At 38.4% G+C, this 19,308-nt stretch overlaps 1 protein-coding gene across 1 annotated transcript in view; it reads left to right on the forward strand.

Annotated features, from left to right (window-relative positions):
- Nucleotides 1-705: 705 nt before the first annotated feature.
- LOC107084231 (receptor tyrosine-protein kinase erbB-4-like) overlaps nucleotides 706-19,308 on the forward strand; it is a 367,984-nt gene continuing 349,381 nt past the window's right edge. Inside the window, exon 1 of the mRNA XM_015373962.1 lies at nucleotides 706-807. Coding sequence (XP_015229448.1) covers nucleotides 706-807 — 102 coding nt within the window. The remainder of the gene's footprint in view (nucleotides 808-19,308) is intronic.

Raw genomic sequence — 19,308 nt, forward strand, 5'->3', positions numbered from 1 at the left:
TTTTAATTATTAGTTTTTTTTAAAATGTGTCCTGTCTGACAATCAGTAAGAATAATTGTCTTAATGCCAAAAAGAGCCCAACAGATTTTAGTTTCACAAGTGGAGCAGTAGGGCTATTGCCAAAGTGTTCCCCTTGAGTTATACATGTAAATAGCTTAGCTTAGCATGCAGGGAGTATTACAGATTATATGGCCGCTGCAATGGGAAAGTAGAACAAGAAAGGAAAAACAGGAAAAAGAAGAAAAGATGAAAGAAAGAGGAGATAAAAGGGAGGCAATAATAAAATGTCTTGGGTCTGCTTCATCACCTGCAAAGAGAGACATAAAAAGAACAGCACAATCAATGGATATAGTATAAGAGATTAAAACTGGGAGTACCGAAGGGGGTGCCCGGCACAATCACCCTTTGGAAGGTGGGGTGGACCCTCAATCAACCACCCAGAACCCTCATTGACTAAATGCGAGAGGGGCTGGAGGGAGCCATCCGAGACCCCCCCACCCTCAGGTGTCTTTATCATCCGCCCACCAGACAATGCCCTACATAGATGTGTGTTGTGAAAATGTTGTGGATGAAAGTGTCTATAATGCAACATAAAATTTGGGTGAGGGACATCATTAGAAGGCGGGACCTTCCAGTAACAACCCTCTCCGCAAGGTCCTACATGTGTGGCAGTGTGATGGATCATCCAGATGGAGGAGTCCGGGCATGGGGAAAAAAGGACTGGGGGGCTTCCTGTACTCCCAGGGAGCCAAGTCCTCCGCTGACTATGATAGGCACCCCCATTCCCTGAGAGCCCACTCGGAGAGGGTAGCCCCGCCAGTCGCACCACTATAGCTGGAGGGGCCAGGAACAGGCGGCAGGGCCCGTGAGCCAACCACTCACCAGAGCCAACACCTCCACACCCCCAACCTGTCCACCAAACCTCCTGGCTGTCCCGGTAGAAAAAAAAAATAAATACTAGTTAGCAGCCCTCACAAACCATGCAGAACCCCCCACCCCGGATGAAACCCGCACCAGGAGACGGCATGGACCAGGACTGAAATAGGGGGGCAGACACCAAGCCCTCAAACATCCAAACACATCCATTTGCATTGGGTTTGAAGTGAAAAGAATGTGATCTGTGAAATGCAACCTTTAAAAAGATGCCATTCCTGCACCTAACCCGTAAAACTAAAATTCAAAAATAAAAGTTATTGTCCAAGACTAAGATATTACAGGCTAACAAATGGAACCAAACGACCCATTCATCGGTTACCATTTGCATGTTTCCAAGCGATACAAGGCTTTGTCTATATAAGACTCAAACTCACTGCAGATCCAGACATTTGAATTGAGAACGCTTCCTGGAGAGGTGGCGAAACGTCTTCAAATCTTGGAAACCAAGTCCAGCGGATTTTTTTTTTTTTTGAATTTTTACGGAATTCTAAGACTAAGCCACTATTACAATAAAAAACAAAATGAACAGAAGGTAAGAAGTTGTACGCACAAATACAGCAGGATTGGACAAAGAAAGTAAAAATAAAGCAGGGTGAGGAAAAGTGTTACTTATGTCTTCCAGCAGCATATGCCTATAGCAGCAAAACTATTGACAAAGGATAGGGTATTTGTAAAGAAGCTCTTTGGTCTGCATTTTTTATGACATGTTAAGCATTAAGCAAATGCATTCTAGAACAAGAACCTCACTCTAATTTTGAAGCATGGATTGTTATTTGGTATTTTTGAGGCCCTATTTTAGCTCAGTTTGTTAGTAAATATAGCCTTTCTGTGTATATTTACCATAACCACATGACGTGACTGGGACAACAGTATGTCACTGTGAATGGGTAAAATGTAGGTAAGTGAGGGTGAACCTCCCAGTGTAGTTGCAAAAAAAAAAAAAAAAAAATGTCCAAGAACAAGAGTAAAAAGGCATAAGACGATATTTTGATTTTAAGACGGATAAACCCCGAGTTTTGCTGGGAAAGTCTTACCACTGAGGTTATTGTATTTATGTAGCTAATAGTGCTACTGTTGTTAGCGATGCTTTTAAGCTCTATTCTTTAAGCTGTTGGTTTCCCTCAAGGCATCACAGCATTATTCAATAGCTGTATCAATGAGCTGACATAAAACAGATGTGCCGCCATCTGAATTCCTGGTAGTTCTGCGGCACTGCCAGCAGATGGCACCACATCTGTTTTATGTCAGCTCATCATGCTTGGTGCTGAGGTTCTATTTAGGCTTAAAAAGGACAATCAAAAGACCACAATATTGACGGCTCGAGTACAGTATATAGCCTTATTTCATTATAATCAATTTTATTCTGGTCTTTAGAGAAAAAGTATTAGACATTTGAATGTTACCAATTTTAATTAAGAGAGACAAACTAAATGACGACGCGAATGTAGTGTTCCTTACACAATTATCTTTCGATTCTCTATTTTAATTCTTATTCAGATTGTGCAAATGAAAAAATACATGTAAATTAACATTTTTGAGAAGTGAGAAATATATTTCAGTACCATAAAAAAATGTTTATCTTTCGGAGTGAGTCACAGCTACTGCCAGCACCCCTCCCCTTCATCCTCACTCCCTCTCAGACAGGGGTCGGGAAAATGTCGTGTTTCCCCCTTCCCCCAAGCAGAGTCGGCGGGCGGCCTCGCACCTGCTCACACTTTCTCAGTCGCTCTCTCCATTTCCATTTATTTGTTTATTTTATTTCCTGCGAGCCTTTTGTATGTGCCGACGCCGTCTCCCCAGACAAACACGAGTTATTATGAGATCTTTGGATATGTTGTTGAATTCATTGCTGTTGGTTTTGGTTTAGTAATATTAATGTTGGCACATTGATGTGAAGCGTGTTTCACTGCCCGTCTATCTCTTCTCCTTTTTCTTTTTTCAAGTACCAGCTCCTTGCAGGCTGGAAATAAAAAAGCAAATGCAAAAAGATTGTTTTATGTTGTCATGTGTGTGAAGGAGGGTGACAGCTTGCCTCCGATCACGACCCTGCTTGTACCTGGTGACAAGGAAACAAAAAGTGCTCTTGGTATTGCTGAGGACGGCTGGACGGATCGGTTGTTTTGGGTCCGGTGACAGATACACTCCACATAGTGTCACGAACAGAGCAGGAGAGCAATAAGAGCTCCACCGCTGCCGAAGAAGACTGTCAGCCTGTTTATCAGCACACATTAAAATAGACATCAGCCACCCATCTCTCCCAGCGTGTTCCACTGCTTCTGTAGCAGGTGGGTGTCTGGGAACCTGCCTCCAGGAGTTCATACAGTGCGTCGCTTCCTGTCACTGCTTAGTGTCTCACCTAGAATAACAACCAGGTTCTTTCATTTTAAATTACAGCCCAAATCAAGGTATCACTTAGAAAAACATTTTATTCTTCTATATAAATCCGTTTGGATATCTGCACTGTTACAGTAGCTGAATATCAGAAAAAAGAAAAACATTACAGCAAAAAATTGATTTGAAATACTCAGTTGGAATGCTCAACTAGACATGCATCCGGGTGGCCCTCAACATTACCTTATATAAAAATAAAAAAAATGAACGTTATTTTTTTCTCTCCCTAAAAATAGTGAGATTACTAAACTAACACGTTTAAAAAGTTAATAATTAATTCTCTTAAACAATAAATGTGATTAAATCCTTTCTCTTTTAACACCCGTCTATGCCCGATCTAACCAGAAAATGCGATTTGTTACTTCCAGGAGGTAATTTTTTTTGGCTTTGGATTTTACAGAAATCTAGTCTTTTTTTGCATTTCATTTTAACCTTATCGTATATAATGTGTAGTCTAAAGAAAGAAACAACAAAAATGCAGATAAACATGGTGTACACTAGAACAAATCCAAATCTAGATAAGTAATTTTTTCTTAAAATTAGTGCATTTGTTCTTGCATTGAGGAGGTAAAGGAGACATTTTGCTAATGGAACAGGACAATTTACACTTAAAATAAGAAAACACAATTTCATTGTCTTATTTCAAGTGCATATTATCTAAATATCTTATTTTAAGAGTTAAATTGCTCATTCCGTTGGCAAACCATCTCATTTACCTGCTCAAATTAAGGGTAAATACACTTAATTTAAGACGTTTTTTACTCATTTGAAGACATATTTTACAAATTTTTAGATAATTTTTGCAGTGTTTTCATATTTTTCTGAACTGCTCTGACCCCTTCCTCTGAAGTTAGACAAGCAGTTTAACGTAGAGAATGCAAAAAGCATCCAGTTTCCTCAGAAAAGTCTTTTTTTTTAAGGATGAATGTCCACTTGTGCAAATAGACTGATGCTACGGATCAGGCAGTGACAGTGCCCCTTGGTTTACAGTAAAGTTTTTGCTCTCCCCAACCTTTGTAAGTGTTATAAAGAAATAGTCAACAGCAGTACAATGGATGCACTGCAATCTGCTTTAAATCACAAAGGTCTAATCATTCATAATTTCACTGTCTTGCACTTGTATTAAAAATACTTCTAAAAAAATTTCGTAATTGTCGATTAAAGTTTTCCACGGGCCCCTGCAATTACACCCCCCCAAATTCACTTGTTTTTGCCAAGCTAGTCAGATGTGAGCGTATATCTGAGTTAGCATGTCTATTTCAGCAAGAACCAAACTGTATGGACCGCAGGTTAATTGGACAATTAGCAGCTTGAAGGACTCCTGTTTGAATTTTTTTTTTGTAGCCTGCCAAACAGTCCAAGCATTCCTGAATGGTGAACATACAAAGCAAGCGCTTTCTGACATGGAGGAGCTGCATTTTGAGGGAAGTCTAGGCGGACTATCTCAGCAATGCATGGGGCATTTTGGACTGGAGTCAGGGTCAAGGTATTTTTAGCTCCCATGTACTTACCTCCAGACGCGATGTACCAACTGCTAGATCCTGTCAGCTGTTGAATAATGATAGATATGAAGAGGAGGGGGTGATTTCCCCTGAGATCTGACTACTGAGACCTTGTTGTATCTATTTCATACTTACTATGAGTCTTAGAGTAAAGAGGGGTCTGTAACTAGTAGGCAAAAGAGATATGACCAACAGTCCCAATGTACAATATATTGTGCTTTATTTAAAGTAGAGGCTTTGTGTTGGATGATACATTTTATTGAACTTAAGGGTTGTTCTGGAGTCTTCTAATATTCCCAAACCCTGGTGGCCACAGCTGCTCTCATACAGTAAACCAAGGTTCATGTTGCAGCAGCTGGCCCCTCTTCTGTAGAAGACTAATTTTATCCAGTTTTACTGTCTGTGCTTCGGCCAATTCATGGAGTTATATTAAGGCCACGCAGTCAGTTTCCAAAGTTTAAAGCGGGGGTTTGACATTCACATTTCAAAGGGTATTTTCATCCAAAAAATTCCCTGTGATAAATAGAAGCTATGCGAGTGGCAAGCGCTGTTGTCCTCATGGCCTTCATACTGGTCGGAAGGCCAAAGGATGAAAAGATACCAACCTCGCAGGAGCAATTGAAGTGAAGAAACAATAAAAGCACAACCAAGGTTGTAGACACCTTGAAAACAAAGCCTTAACTCTCAGTTTTTTTTGTGTGTATGTGTGCGTCGTCTGTACGGATTATGGTCTTTTTATGATCTGCAGCCATTTGGCCATTGGGGATGCGAGGGGGGCAAAGACATCCTGCAGCTCTGCCTCTTTTGTTGCACAGCAACGATGCCGAATGTACAGTAAACAAGTACGGCAGGGGTTCCTGTGCTTGTTGCTGCCAGTCTGCTTTTAACTTTGCTTGGTGTTTAGATCTGCTCATGAAACAGAATAAAGCCAATGTAGGTCTGTTTTATGCTCAAAGCCAAAATAAAGAAAATAAGGAAGCTCATGACATCTTTGGGAATAGGATGATTATTTGTAATCTTCTTATTTGTTGCATGTGGGGAAAAAAATGCAATACATTGGCTTGAAGAAGGGAGGAAAATTTGATCAAAAGTCTTATTTTTTCCAGTTAAAGTTTGCAAGTTTGAAGGTTTTATGAACTAAATGCAAAGTCTGACTTCTTTTTTTTAGGAATAGATAACTTTACTGGTTAAACTTATGTTGTATACGTATTGAATTTCAATTCATTTTGAATTATTTATCTAGCAACAAAAACATTTAATCTCAAGGCTCTTTAGACGAATCAATTCGATTATTGCTCATCCAGTCAGATTGATTAGATGTTCCATCTAAGGAAAACCAGCTGTTTGCATCCATTTGCTAACCTTGGAGGTGTTCAAAGCAACATTTTTAAGGCTAACAGATGTCAGATATGTCAGATTAAATTCTGCCTTAAGTTATGAATCACACATTGTCCAACTACCCAACCTACCAAGACATCACCCAAATTATTAACCAAATCAATGAACTTTTATTACATAAAAAAACATCCAACCAACTTTCAAAAAACCATAATTTAGAATCCAACAAACTTAAAATAAACCAATTAAATCAATTACCATTCACTCCACCAGTAAACCAACTAATAAAATCAAATGTATAGCATAATTCCAAAGCACAGACCAAAAAACTGTCACTATTTAAAAGGATGGAAATGGAAATGGAAAAGTTTTACATGGTACAAGGTTCCCACAGACCCTAAAAAGTCTTAAAAGGCATTCAATTGTTCAATATAACGCTAATGTCCTTATTGGCATTGAACTGCTTCAAATCAGTCTTTCATGGGTCTTAAGATTGTTCATCATAAAGAGAGTTTTATTTTTGTAATCCATATCAAACATTTCAATAATTGACCATAAATGCTGTTGCGCTGGACCTTGGGTTGATGTGCCACAAATAACTTTTTATTTGGACAACATGGGGAAGAGCAAATTCGTAAATTGGCTATTCATCCAAGAGTTTTTGGCTAATATCAGTACCAGGGAATGTGAATGAGGCACTGTGTATTTTGTGCAAGAAGTCATTCAAATTTAGCATGATGGAAATCAAGGTAGTGGAGTAAAAAAGCGTCAAAATCAAGTTACCAAGAAGCACCCCGTTCTGTACCACCCTTGTCTCTGCAATGCCAGTAGCACCAAATCTCTCAGTGTATTCTCATTATAAGTTTGTATGAAATCGTACGAAAAGTTATGCACCGTAATTTCTTACGTTTTTTTCGTTGTATGTGCATGCGCATCTAAAGCACCATTCACGAATATAGAATATAAATTACAATTAGCCCTAACCCTGACCCTAACCCTAAGATATAAAACAGCAAGCAACGTAGTTAGAGACATGAATAAGTGATGATTTGTCCGTCCGCGGATCTGCTTTTTTTTTTCTGTCTGCCAGCGCATGCGCACTGATGTGGTTTTTTGAGGAACAACGTCCAAAACGTACGAAATAGTGCGCATAACTTTTCGTACGATTTCATACGAACTATAATGAAAGCAAAGGTATTGTGGACAAAGTTTGTAAATTCAGTTCAGTAGTTGTTAAAAATATATGTTATTGGTGTGTTTTTTTAGCTTTCTTCCTATATGTAAAGTTTTTCAAATTTGAAACACTTCTTCTAGGCCAGAAAGTAATGGTTTATGTTAAAATAAAACATTTTGGTAAATTTGTCTTAACCAGATTTTTCATGTGTTTATTGTGAAGTTGGTCTAGTGTCATTAAAAAGTCTTAAATTTAACTTGCCTTAATGCTGTATTGTCTGTCACCTAAGTTTTCTATTAGGTGAGACAGAACAAAAAATTTCTTCCATGTTCTGTCGTTGTTTTCTGAATTTCCCTTCAATTATCTGTCAGAAACAATATGTTTAGAACTTAAAAGATTGGTATTAACGTCTATGAAGAACACTTGTTCTATTTCAATGGTAAGGATTACCTTCTAGTTGAAAAAAAAAGTGTTATATCTCATCCAAATATGATGTTTCCTGGCTTTATTTTTACACGTCAATATCCCTAATCCGATAAGTACATTCATAAACAGATTGCAGATAGGGTGGTAGCAGAGAGATTTCATACTGTTTTGCCATTTCCACCATCTAAATGATGTTTCTAGCTGATTCTGGTGAAATGACAAGTAATCTCTGTTGCAAATTGCCTCTGGTATCAAAAAACGCTGCAGAAAATAATAAAATACACAAAAGGTAGCATTACAAGGTCACCCGGCGGATCTTTCAATTACATAAACAACCCAAACAAAAGCTTTTATTTGAGAGACTGAATGAATCTATTATTGATAAGTGCTGAAAATAAACTTTTAGCCGCACGCCAAATAGATCCATGTTCAACTTTGATTTAAATGTCAACGAGTGCTTCATACGTTTATTAATAATAAAACTGGGTCTGCATAAAATATGAGACATAAGCAGCTTAGGGAGAACAAAATATCACTGTTCAGAAACTGTTGCCTTATGGTGTGAGACCCAACGGCATGGCAGCGTCTGACTGAATCCTTAAATGAAAAGAGGGTTGCTCCCTAATCAAAACCACAATGACAGATGCCATGTGTCAAGGACCAACTTGATTAGCTGTTTCATTGTCTTCAGTTGTCTTTTGTTTCAGCGCATCACAGATAGAAAGTTTGGCAGGGAATCAGACTGTAACCTGGCACCTGTTTCACGTCCAAAACAAAAAAAAAAAACTGTGATTTCCAGTCCAGCTGTTGTTTCTAGGGGGTTGGTAGGAGGACAGATGAAACTATCCCTGCCTTATGCGGGGGCAGTTAAAACTGAAATAGCAGCTTCTGTGTCTAAAACATCTGCAGATAAATTGATTTAAGAAAGCGTGACCAGAAGAGTTTCAGAATTCTTCTTAAAACTACAGACATGTCTTATTGATAAGAAAAGAAGTTGCTTTTGTTTTCTTTTTCTTTGTCTGTGAGAATCATGCTTTTTTTTTACTTCTTTGATTGCCTGGTTTATAAAGCCAGTATTTTCTGCCGCCTAAGGCTGTTTACCTTTTTATTTTATCAGACGCCACTGTATTTTATTCATCTGCAGTGATCTTACACCTCGGTCCTCCCATCTGTTGTTGGAACGTTTCAAATCATAGCCAAGTCCATGACAATGGAGAGCGAGTTACAATCAACAAGGTGAGGCAGTAAATATCCTTTAAACATTAAAAGCATTTCTCTATTGGTGCTTTGAAAGGTCTTCTTTAGATAGATATTGCCAAAAATGGTGTTAGCTCATCTTCTTAACAGAAGCAGAATTTATTTCCGAATTAGAATTTTGAAAGTAATATTTGTGTTAGGCCAACCAATGTCAAATATGTGACATTCTGATTTAACATACCAGTCATAACAATGAAACCAATCAATCAACCTACCAAGACCCTAACCAACTTATCAACCAAACAAGTGACCTTTCATACAGCCTACCGACACAAAACACACGCAACCAACCACACTGTAATGTAGAATCTAGCTAAAATAAATGTAAACAAATGACCAGCCAACCAACCAATTGATTTCAATTCAATTTTAATTCAGTTTAATCATACAGCCCCAGTTCACAGCACCCATCATCTCAATCACAGAGACAATTAAATCAGATCATCCAATCAGATGGTTCATTGTTTTCTATCAAATGAAAACCAGCTGAATGCATCGACTCAGTGACTTTGCAGGATAAACTCATCCTCGATGAGCATGTGGGGACACTAGATGGTTCCTTGTGTTGTGTCGATTCTACAGCAATCCCTCACACCAAGCATGCTTGTAGCAACAGTAGAGAGTAAAAACACCCTTTTAACAGGAAGAAACCTCCAAAGGACACCAGTTTAAGTGGCCCTCTGCCTACTGGGGGTTCGATGAGGTAGAAGCAGGCATATTAAGGGAACACAGAAGCACTGATCTATAAATACTTTCTATGTTAGAAAACGTAATCGTGAACTACCTCCACAGGGGGCTCTGTCTAGGAAAGTTATTTAAGTTAAAAGGGATGAAAAAGAGCACATACAGCTAGTTAGAGATAAATCTGAACCTATAGCTATGTCTAGGAAAGAAACAGGACTAAACACTTAAAAGAATCCCTACTCTATAATCTAAAATGAAAGGTGATGGCAGCAGCATAGCTTATATTTCGTTCTAGAGTGGTGGCGAGGGTTAGAGGTTGAACCAACTAATACAGAAGAATTGGAGAATACAGATAGATGTAAACAAAGATGTTAAACAATGGAGAGCAACATGGAAGGTAGCCAGGCTGTAGTCAGTTTCCTTTATCTTTTCGCTGTTTCATCCGTCCAGATCTCTCTCACTAGTTCTATGACATGCTTATTGGATGCAAGCCGAGTTGTTTTGGCTTGTTAGGACAGATGTGACTGGTGCGGTGTTGTGACATTCGTATGTTACGCTCAAGTGTATCATATAAATTAGCGGGTAGACGCGGGTCTGGTATGCCTATCGGAGCTGGGCCGTTTCAACGTGATTTTGACCCGGGTTTTTTGCCGAGTCAATTGACAGGTCAGTAAGCCTTTCCCACTGCCACTAACAGCTGATTGTTTGAAGGTTTAAACTTAAAGTTTAAACTGTTGTTTTACCCAGTGGGAAAGAGATATTATCCATCATTATCTGTGACCATTATTGTCTAATGAAATGTTGGTGTATATAACAGAATTAAATGATTTCTCACACCCCTGGTTTTAATGTCTGAAATCGATTCACATTTCAGCCTTAATACGGTCAATTCAAAGCAACTTCTCTTGGTAAACTCTTGGTAAATGTTCTGTGAAGTGTTTTTACTGAAATGGACGTCCAGTGTTTCCCTTTTCCATTGACCTCTCTGCTAACTGTCACTTGAAATTTTTATGCCATGTTTATTGTCATTGAAAGATGCATTCAGGCCTGCTGAAGCAGCCCAAGAGTATTGTTACTCTTTATTAATTTCCCTTGAAAGCATCCGTTGGACGATATGTTGCTCTTTTGTTGCCTTATTTGTATTCAGACCGTAGTAGCTGAGGAAGGGGGCACCATGCTGCTGCTCTGTAAAGTAATCCAATGATTTTACTACTAGCGGTCGAAGAAGCAGCAAGACACCACTGCTCTATTCATCCCTGGAGGTGGCGGGGGGGGGTTACGAGACATCAGTCATGTCGAAGAGATTGTGGCCTGGGTTCGCCCAGATCTTATCTCCAAATTGCTATTGCCTTCTCCTTCTATGCAGTGTGTGAGATTGTGTCTTCTGAAAAGCGTATTTTGGACCATGTTGGCAGTCTCTGGTGTTTAGCTGAGGACAGGGATCGAGTGATGGGGTCATGGTTTTCCCAGAGTACTTACCTGTCATTAGGAGCAGATCAGCAATGATACAGAGGAAGATACCAAATCACTGTGGCTGCAAACAATCAAATCCCTTTTCCGTGCTCCGCATCTGATCATTGGATCCGATGACAAATGGCAACGATACGGCCGTGCACCTTGGCGTGTGTTTGCTTTGTATTATTATATCAGACGCGTAGGTGTTTACATTTGGTGCTTTTGTTGGAGAAATGTCATTGGTGGGCATGCTGATATTCGTGCTATTTGTTTTTTTCCTCTTGTCTTTTGGTGGTGCACATGTGGTGTCACGGCGGGTCATGCCGCGAGGACATACGCAGGCTCATTTTTTATCCCTCTCCTCTGGACGCCTTGGTCGAAGGGGAGGCTTTGTCACCAGCTATCTGCCTGCCAGCGCTGGGTATTGTTATTCCAAGGTACATGCCGGTTAACATTTCTCTTTTCACTGTTGCATCTCCTCCACAACACAGCAGGGCAAAAAAAGGAGAGAAGAAAAGCTAGATTGGGAAAGAGGGGTGTCTTTTTTGCCATTTCCTCTTTCTCTTATGGCCTAACACGTTGGTATAAGACCCCCTTGTTATCTACAGTAAGGTTATGGTTATGGTGTTACCTTTAGATATATGCTTTGTCTCAGCAGACATCCTCCTTTCATTAGCTGCAAAAATCCATAGAAATGTTTGATGCTCTTGCTTGATTTCAACGGCAATACACTGCTTAAACATCTTTGATTTTCTGGGCCAATGTTGAGCAATCAGAGCCCTGCTGAGAGTCCTCTGTCAGCAATGTTCCCCCCAAAATCCTCCTATCAGCCAGTTCCAGGCCAGACACCTGATAAATACCTGTATTCATCAGCAAATGTGGTATTTATAAATATCATTTCCCGCAGTGATGAATGCCACTGATGAGGCGGACTCACGCTGAGTGATTAGGCAATTAGCGTTAACACTTGGACACGACGGAAGCTGTAGGCGTCTGCCAGATGCACAGGTCCCATCGGACCCTTTTTCCGGGACGATGATGGGGTCTTTACTGTGTGCATATTCCTCAGGTTTATTTACCCTGTGAGAAGCTGCCAGTCTTTTGCTTCGCTCGGCTGGGAACAGCTTGTAACTCAGGGAGTCTATCAAATCAATGCAGGGTGTATTGAGTGTTGATTTAGGACGGTAATTAGAGATGCAAGTCGTTTTTGATTACTTGGGGTTATGGGAGGGTTAGCAACTTAAAAGAGGGGTAATGAGAGTTTTCTGGTTCCCATCAAGGTTGTTCCACATATAAAAAGATGCTGAGTGGCCTATACATTAATATTCTCCCCTTTTTATTCTGTATCTGTTTGAAAAATGTCTTTGATTTACAATCATGTCCTGAGGTTCTGTTTGTATGGTCAACTTTTGTCTTTTGTCTCGACTACTTCTGTGATTTAGGTAATACTGAACTATGGAGGGAATTTTGTTCCATTATTGTTGCAAGCGAAGAACACTAAACATTACATTTTGAAAAATGATAATTAGAAAACAGGTTTTGCGAATAAACTTGTCTCACCATATTTTATTTTTTCACTTTTTTTCATATTCTGGTTTATTTTCCTTTTTCTTACAAATGTAGTATTTTCAAGTTTTTATTTTTACAACTTTGTATTGTCAAACTTTTTTATGTCTTTTTGCAGATTTTGTTTGATGTTTTTAAATGTTATTTTTTTTAATTCCTTATACCTGATGTTATAATATTCTCAATTTTACTTTTTTTTTTTACACCCATACTTTACAGATTAACTTTCAGGATCTACATCCTTTCAATTTTTATTTTACAGATCACATTCTCGTCATTTCTGTGGGTGAGCTGTCTCTTGGACTAAGGAAGCATTTCTATTGGTCTATAAGGATGTTAGCAACAACATAGTTTTTGGTCAAGAGCAAGTTTTAGTATTGGGCTTGAAGTAAGGAGTATGTGATCTGTAAAATGAAATATGAAGGGATCACAATTCATAAAATTTTATGTGGAAAATAGTGATAAAAAATAGAATTGCCCTCTTAAACAGAATTCTTTGCAACAATAATTGGACAACATTTGCTCCATACTGCTGAGTCAATTGTAAAGTTCACTGTTGGATGAATTCTGATTATCTGTTTATCTGATTATCATATTTCATCCCAGCTTCTCAATGAGATTTATACTTTCTCGTCAAGGTTAGAAGTTCAGAGTCATTGTCTTTTACTTCCTAAAATAATCTATCAGATCTTACAAGAGCTGGGGCGAGATGTCTTATAATAAGATCTCTAGGAAATAGAATGCTTCCTAGCATCAATTAGTAGGGGCAGTAGTCCTTTCTGGTGATTACCAACAGAATTAATGATAAAGTCAATGAAAAGATTAATAAGCTTCAAAAGAATGATACTATTTCCAATAAAACAATGAAGTAAAAATGAACATTTGGTGTGAATAATCTTTATCACAGCCACTTACACTTTCCTTCAGATGTCTGTGATTATTTATTTAATAAAAATGCATTTACAACCTCATAGCATGAAACTCCTAATAGCGTTTAGATGAGGGAACATGAAGCGTTAAACTGCTGAGACTCAGCTGCAAAATGGTCATTTGAACGGTGGAGGAAAAATGGATCCAGTGCAGCAAAGAGACATCAGCTTTTATTGGATAGAGGTTGATACTCTTGAAGTTGGATTGCAGCATTGAGTTGTTATGTTTTCTGTTTGTTCATCGTAAAAAGGTTCATTTTGACATTTGGGAAAGAAGAGACTCTTATGAATGTCAGTGTAGATTTCATAACCAGTGATATGGGCACTGTGAAAAGGCCAATGACAAAGCAAATTCCTTGCAGAGTTTATTGCAGCTTGTATCTACTTACTGCTGTAATGATTTAAAATTCATAAGGATTAGTTTATAGCTTTAGTCTACCCACAGGGAAAATATTAATGCATACTTTTTTCTATCCTGCCTTTAGGTTCTCAGAGCCTTCCTGTCCTTTGTTCTGATTCCAACCAAAAGCATGTTAGAAAGTGTTAAAAACAAGTTAGAAGCTCTTAATCTTTAAGGAGTTGTTGAAAGTAAAACATGTGTATAAATGCATAGTATAACTCAAATAACAGAATTAAAAGTATTTTTGGCGACAGTCAAACAAACTGAGTCGCCGAGCGGCTGATTAGGGGAATCCTTGTTGACGCGCTCGCTACTCAAAAGTTCAGTCCAAGATGCAGTTTAGATCCTTTTGAATCCACAGGTTGGAGCCGTGATCAAAGGCAAAGGAGAACAAAAACATCCAAAGCTTAAAGTGGTCAGCAAAAGTAGACATCCCCCATCACCTACTCACTGAAACTCACCAGGTGAGCAAAACAGCTGATCTTACAAATCACTGCTGACACCACGTGATCACCACCACAAGTATATTTTCAATATTTCTTTATCTAATTTCACCCTAAAAAATATTTAAATAAATTAAAATTAAATACAAAAAATTTCAATCATGTCAGCTGTATGAAAATTACTTTGAATATATTTTGAATTCTGAAAAGCTTTGAATTAACATTCAAAAATTCTGTAAATAGTTATCACAAATATAATTTTTCATGCTTTTTACACAAATGTGGACATGTTATAAATACAGAGAATGTTATCGTTGACAGAAATACTTTTCAGCCATATGGTCATGACCTGTTTATAATAAAGCAACATGGTAAGCATATTGAGTTTATTTGCGCAAACCAACCAAGACCTTGTAAAATAAAGGCTATAATATTCAAACAGTTGACCTACAACTCCTCTATGCTCCTGAAGTAGCTAGCTGTGCTACAGTGCTAATTGCATGGTTTCAGCTGTAATATAAATACATTCAGTCATTTCAATGCAGCTTTACTGGTTAAAAGATTGCCATTAGCATAGGCTAATGAAATTCTTGGTTATGTTTTGTCTGACTTACTTTACCAGCTCGCGTTTATGCTTTCCTATTGCTAGCAGAAATGCAAAACGTAATTACTGGTATTGAAAACTGAGCCTGGGTCTCTGTTCTTTTTACAAAAATATTGTTAAATAGCCTACTAAATAAAATGATGGAAACATTTATCAAAAGTATTGTTACCTGCTGATTTTCTAACTTCCTGTTGGAGCTAGCTATATCTCATGCAATCTCATGCAGTGTTGGCAATATACTTGGGTGTGGACAACACTGTGGGCGTTTCTCTGCATTTGAGGTGCAAATATTATTAAAGCACGATTATATGGTCCATTTACTGATTTAATACGTATTTTTTTTTTTTAATGGCTGAAGTTGAGAGGACCGCGGGAACCAGGTGACCTCCAAAGCTAACGACAGCCTGGGCTAACTGCTGCCGGTCTATAGCAGCCCTCTCTCGGCATAGCCATGTGTGAAGGTCCGCTGCTCTGATGGCGTTTTTTTTTTTTTATTATTGGCAAAATGTTAATTTGATTTGTGTTTATCTGAGTGTGTCAATCATTATTCCCCCACAAAATTTAAAAGGTATTAATTTATTATTATCTAGAGACTATTGATAACGGGAGGAGAAATTCAGCCGTAGACGAGCCGGGCATATGATGATGTCACCGGTACGCTTCTGTTCCTTTTGACCCATATTTATGCTGCATGCTCCTTTTCCCATACTTTCCTGTGTTCTTTTCAAGAACATACTTGGCGAGGACAAGAGTCCGTACTTGCGTTCTAGTGAATTGGGAAATGGCCTGTGCCTCTGTTGTTTGAACAAGCCCCAGATCAACCCTATAATTAATACTCTCATTAAGTAACAAAAAAGGGGCCTTCAGATCATAGAACAAAGGGGACATTGGAACTAATTAGAAAATTTTTTGAAAGAAGTTCAGAGATGGAGAAAACACCTACAAGAGGAACAGGGGGGACCAGCTGCAGCTTAACATTTTGAAACGTCTAAAGATCTATAAAACAATTTTGAGTCGTAAAACAATCTCCAACTGATTCAGACCGTACAAACAGTGAATATAGAAGTTTGTGGTCTGGTACTAGTATAATAAACTCTTCAGGTTCTTCACCTGCAAGGTAATTTAACTTGTTTCCACTTTTCTTGTTTCCTATATCTTCTGCTGTGCACGATAATATAGACATCTATTTTGTTAATTTTTAAGTTAAAGTTCAACATTCTGAGTAGGTGTCTGTCTGTCTGTCTGTTTGCCTGTCTGTCTTTCTAGGTTGTCTCAAAGTTTTAAAATATCTGGTTACTTTTAAGCTTAAGTTTTTTTGCTAGATACATCTATCTGTCAACACAAACACATCGATAAAATGAATTGAAAAAGCTATGCTTTCACTCTTGGTAAGATAGTGTTTGGACACAGGATCAAATACTTTCTTAAAAATACTCATAATTTGCCAATAGGTGACAAAATGTTTGGAGAAAACGATCTTGCAGACTCTACAAAGCTTCAATTTTTTATAGCTGTATTTTATAAGTATAATATTTTGTAGCATATACTGAAAACCATCAGCAGTGGTGTTGCAAACAGACAATTAGCTCATAAGTTGACTGGATTTCATACCAGTAACTTCGAGCTTCTGCAATTGCATTTCAGCCAAACATTTCTTATCTCACATGATATCCAGTGTTTCAGTAGCACTGAAGTATTAGTAGCACCTTATTTTTAGGTACTTCCATCAAGGACCTGTTTATTAGCTGCCCGTTGAATGTCCAAACTGCTCTTGCGTCAACATTGAAATTTCACACTTCACCTCCGTTTCTTTTTCCTCCCTCAAATAACCAGCAGCTCATAGTCCCAGTATGACGTTATGTTTCTATTGGATGATTTAACTTCGATGTTCCTATCTTTAAACGGGGGAAAATGACCTGTTTGACCCTCCGAAGGCTGAAAAAAGGCAAAAATTCTCATTGCTTCAGCCAAGCGTCGCTAAGACGATTACCCCTTTCCTGCCATTTGATTTCAGCTCATCATTGTTCCTCCCTTCTTCTGAGAAGTGCCGCTGTGGCTGTAAAAAGAAAATCATTTGCAATCTGTCCCGTTTTTAAATTATCATTTCAAGAGTAAAAAGTCTTGGACTAGACGTTATGTTTGAGGTTTCTTTTTCCCTTTGCAAGCCTTCTATAAGGAAGTCTTCTTGTACAAAACCTTTTAAACTTAGTCTGTCTAAAAGGGGTCAGCGATATAAGACAGCTTTAATCTGTAGCCTTTTTTTGCTAGGGGAACTTTTTTGCTCCTTATCTGACAGGAAAAAAAAAAAGAAATCCTTTTGCAGAACATAGTATAGCGATTTAGTTGATCTGTTGAGGTCTTTGAGCTTTGCAGCGATGTTGTGCCAATTGCTGTGTGGAGAAAAGTAGGCATTTGATGACCCCTACGTAATGGTATAATGCCTGTAATTATGACAGCTGAGGATGGACATGGAGTTAATGGAGCCACCACATCAAAACACACAAACAGTGAAGCCCGCTGTGCCAGCTCATCTAAGTCAAGGCAGTTGCCAGAAATAGCCTTGATTGGGCCCTAAATAATTCAGCTTTTTTTTTCCCTTTACCCTGCTCCTTCCAGAAAGAACCGGGGGAGCAATTGATGAGAGCGGGTGAATATTTAATAGCCGCGCAGTCTTTTTGGACAAACCGGAGGCCATGGTTGACAAGAGCCAGGAAATCTAACAGAGAGAAAAAGGACGTTGCTCAGCGAGGAAGGGGTCAACGCAAACAGTGAGAAAAGATAGCAGCTTCACCATATCGCCACAAGCTGCCTGAGCTCCCAGGTCCTCTCAAGCATTTAAGCGTCTGATTAAAAGTTCAACAGAACTGTTTGACTGCCATGTGAGAAACTTTGCTCTAGCGCTTCTTGGCTGGGTGTCTGTCATGTTAATTGTGAACAGATGTGTGTGTTAGTGAAAGCTTTTTAAATTTTTTCATTGCAAATTGTCCCTTTTTTTTTTAGCTTTTAAGCCAGCAGGAAAGTAGATAAAGCCTTTTTTGTCACCTCAGTTCTCTCTCCAACATGTAAGGTTAATTTCCCGGTAGATTTGAGCCATATGTTTCTGGAGAATATAGACTTTGACGATGCTGAATAGAGAATCGGAAGTTCAGGGGCAATAACTGTGGTTTCATCCAATTCTAATTGGAATTTTTTGCAAACTTTCCAAATGTGGAAAAGACAAAATGCAGATTGGAGGTGTTTCCATCTGAAGGAGAGAATTCATAGGCAATGTAAAGTGTAATAAACAGAAGGTAGAGTTTGCAAGCTAACACTCATTACAGATCAGTTATGGACCAAGGTTTTAATGCATTTGTTGCAAATCAGACAATTTGTAATTCATCATGTCAGCTAGCATTAGCGATGTTGCATCCATGTCAAAAGAGAAATGTGATTTTAGTGGGATGTTGGTGGAAACAGCTAATAAAAGCGGGGTAATAAAAGAGGTAAATATTCACTACATACATTTCCATCTCGTCTTATTTTGAAAAAGTCAAAAAACCTCCTTGAGCAAGCGGTGAAACTTTTTGGGGAAATTTACAAAGTTGATTCAAATTTTTGTCTTTCTAACAAGCTCTTTTAAAGTTATACTTGAAAAACAAAAAACGTTGATAGAAACACATATAATGTACTCTTTATGGCCTTAATGGGTTGCTTACATTAAATACAACATTTAAAAATAAAATTAACTGCAACTTTTTAATACCTTATTCCCACAAAGTTATCAAGATTCCAATTTAGGTTTTGCCTTTGACTAGGCCAGTGTTACAAAAATGTCCTCCCCTTCATCCCTTCATTGCAGTGGCATTCTCATGAAATTGTATTTTGAAGATCAAATTGTCTTTACTTGTTGGGGGTTGGATCCTCTGGAGATTTACGCTTTTGGTCTTAACTGCAAAGTTATTATTTTATTTTTTTTATTAGGACATTTTCCAAGCTTAATTTCTCTTTTTATATACTAGAGGATCCACTGATGACGAGATGCGCCTCAGGTGTGTTGGAGGCTCAGCTCGGGAGGATCCACGGCGCACTCTGCTGGAGAGAGGTGGTACAGCTCCAGATCCCAACACTGTCATATTTTTGTGAACAGAATATCTTTACCCGCATCAATAATGGAACCTATTCCACTCCATATGTTACATATTATAGCAATGTTATAAACTATGT

Source organism: Cyprinodon variegatus, unplaced genomic scaffold (genome assembly GCF_000732505.1).
Source record: "Cyprinodon variegatus isolate N-32 unplaced genomic scaffold, C_variegatus-1.0 Scaffold95, whole genome shotgun sequence".
Lineage (NCBI taxonomy): Eukaryota > Metazoa > Chordata > Actinopteri > Cyprinodontiformes > Cyprinodontidae > Cyprinodon > Cyprinodon variegatus.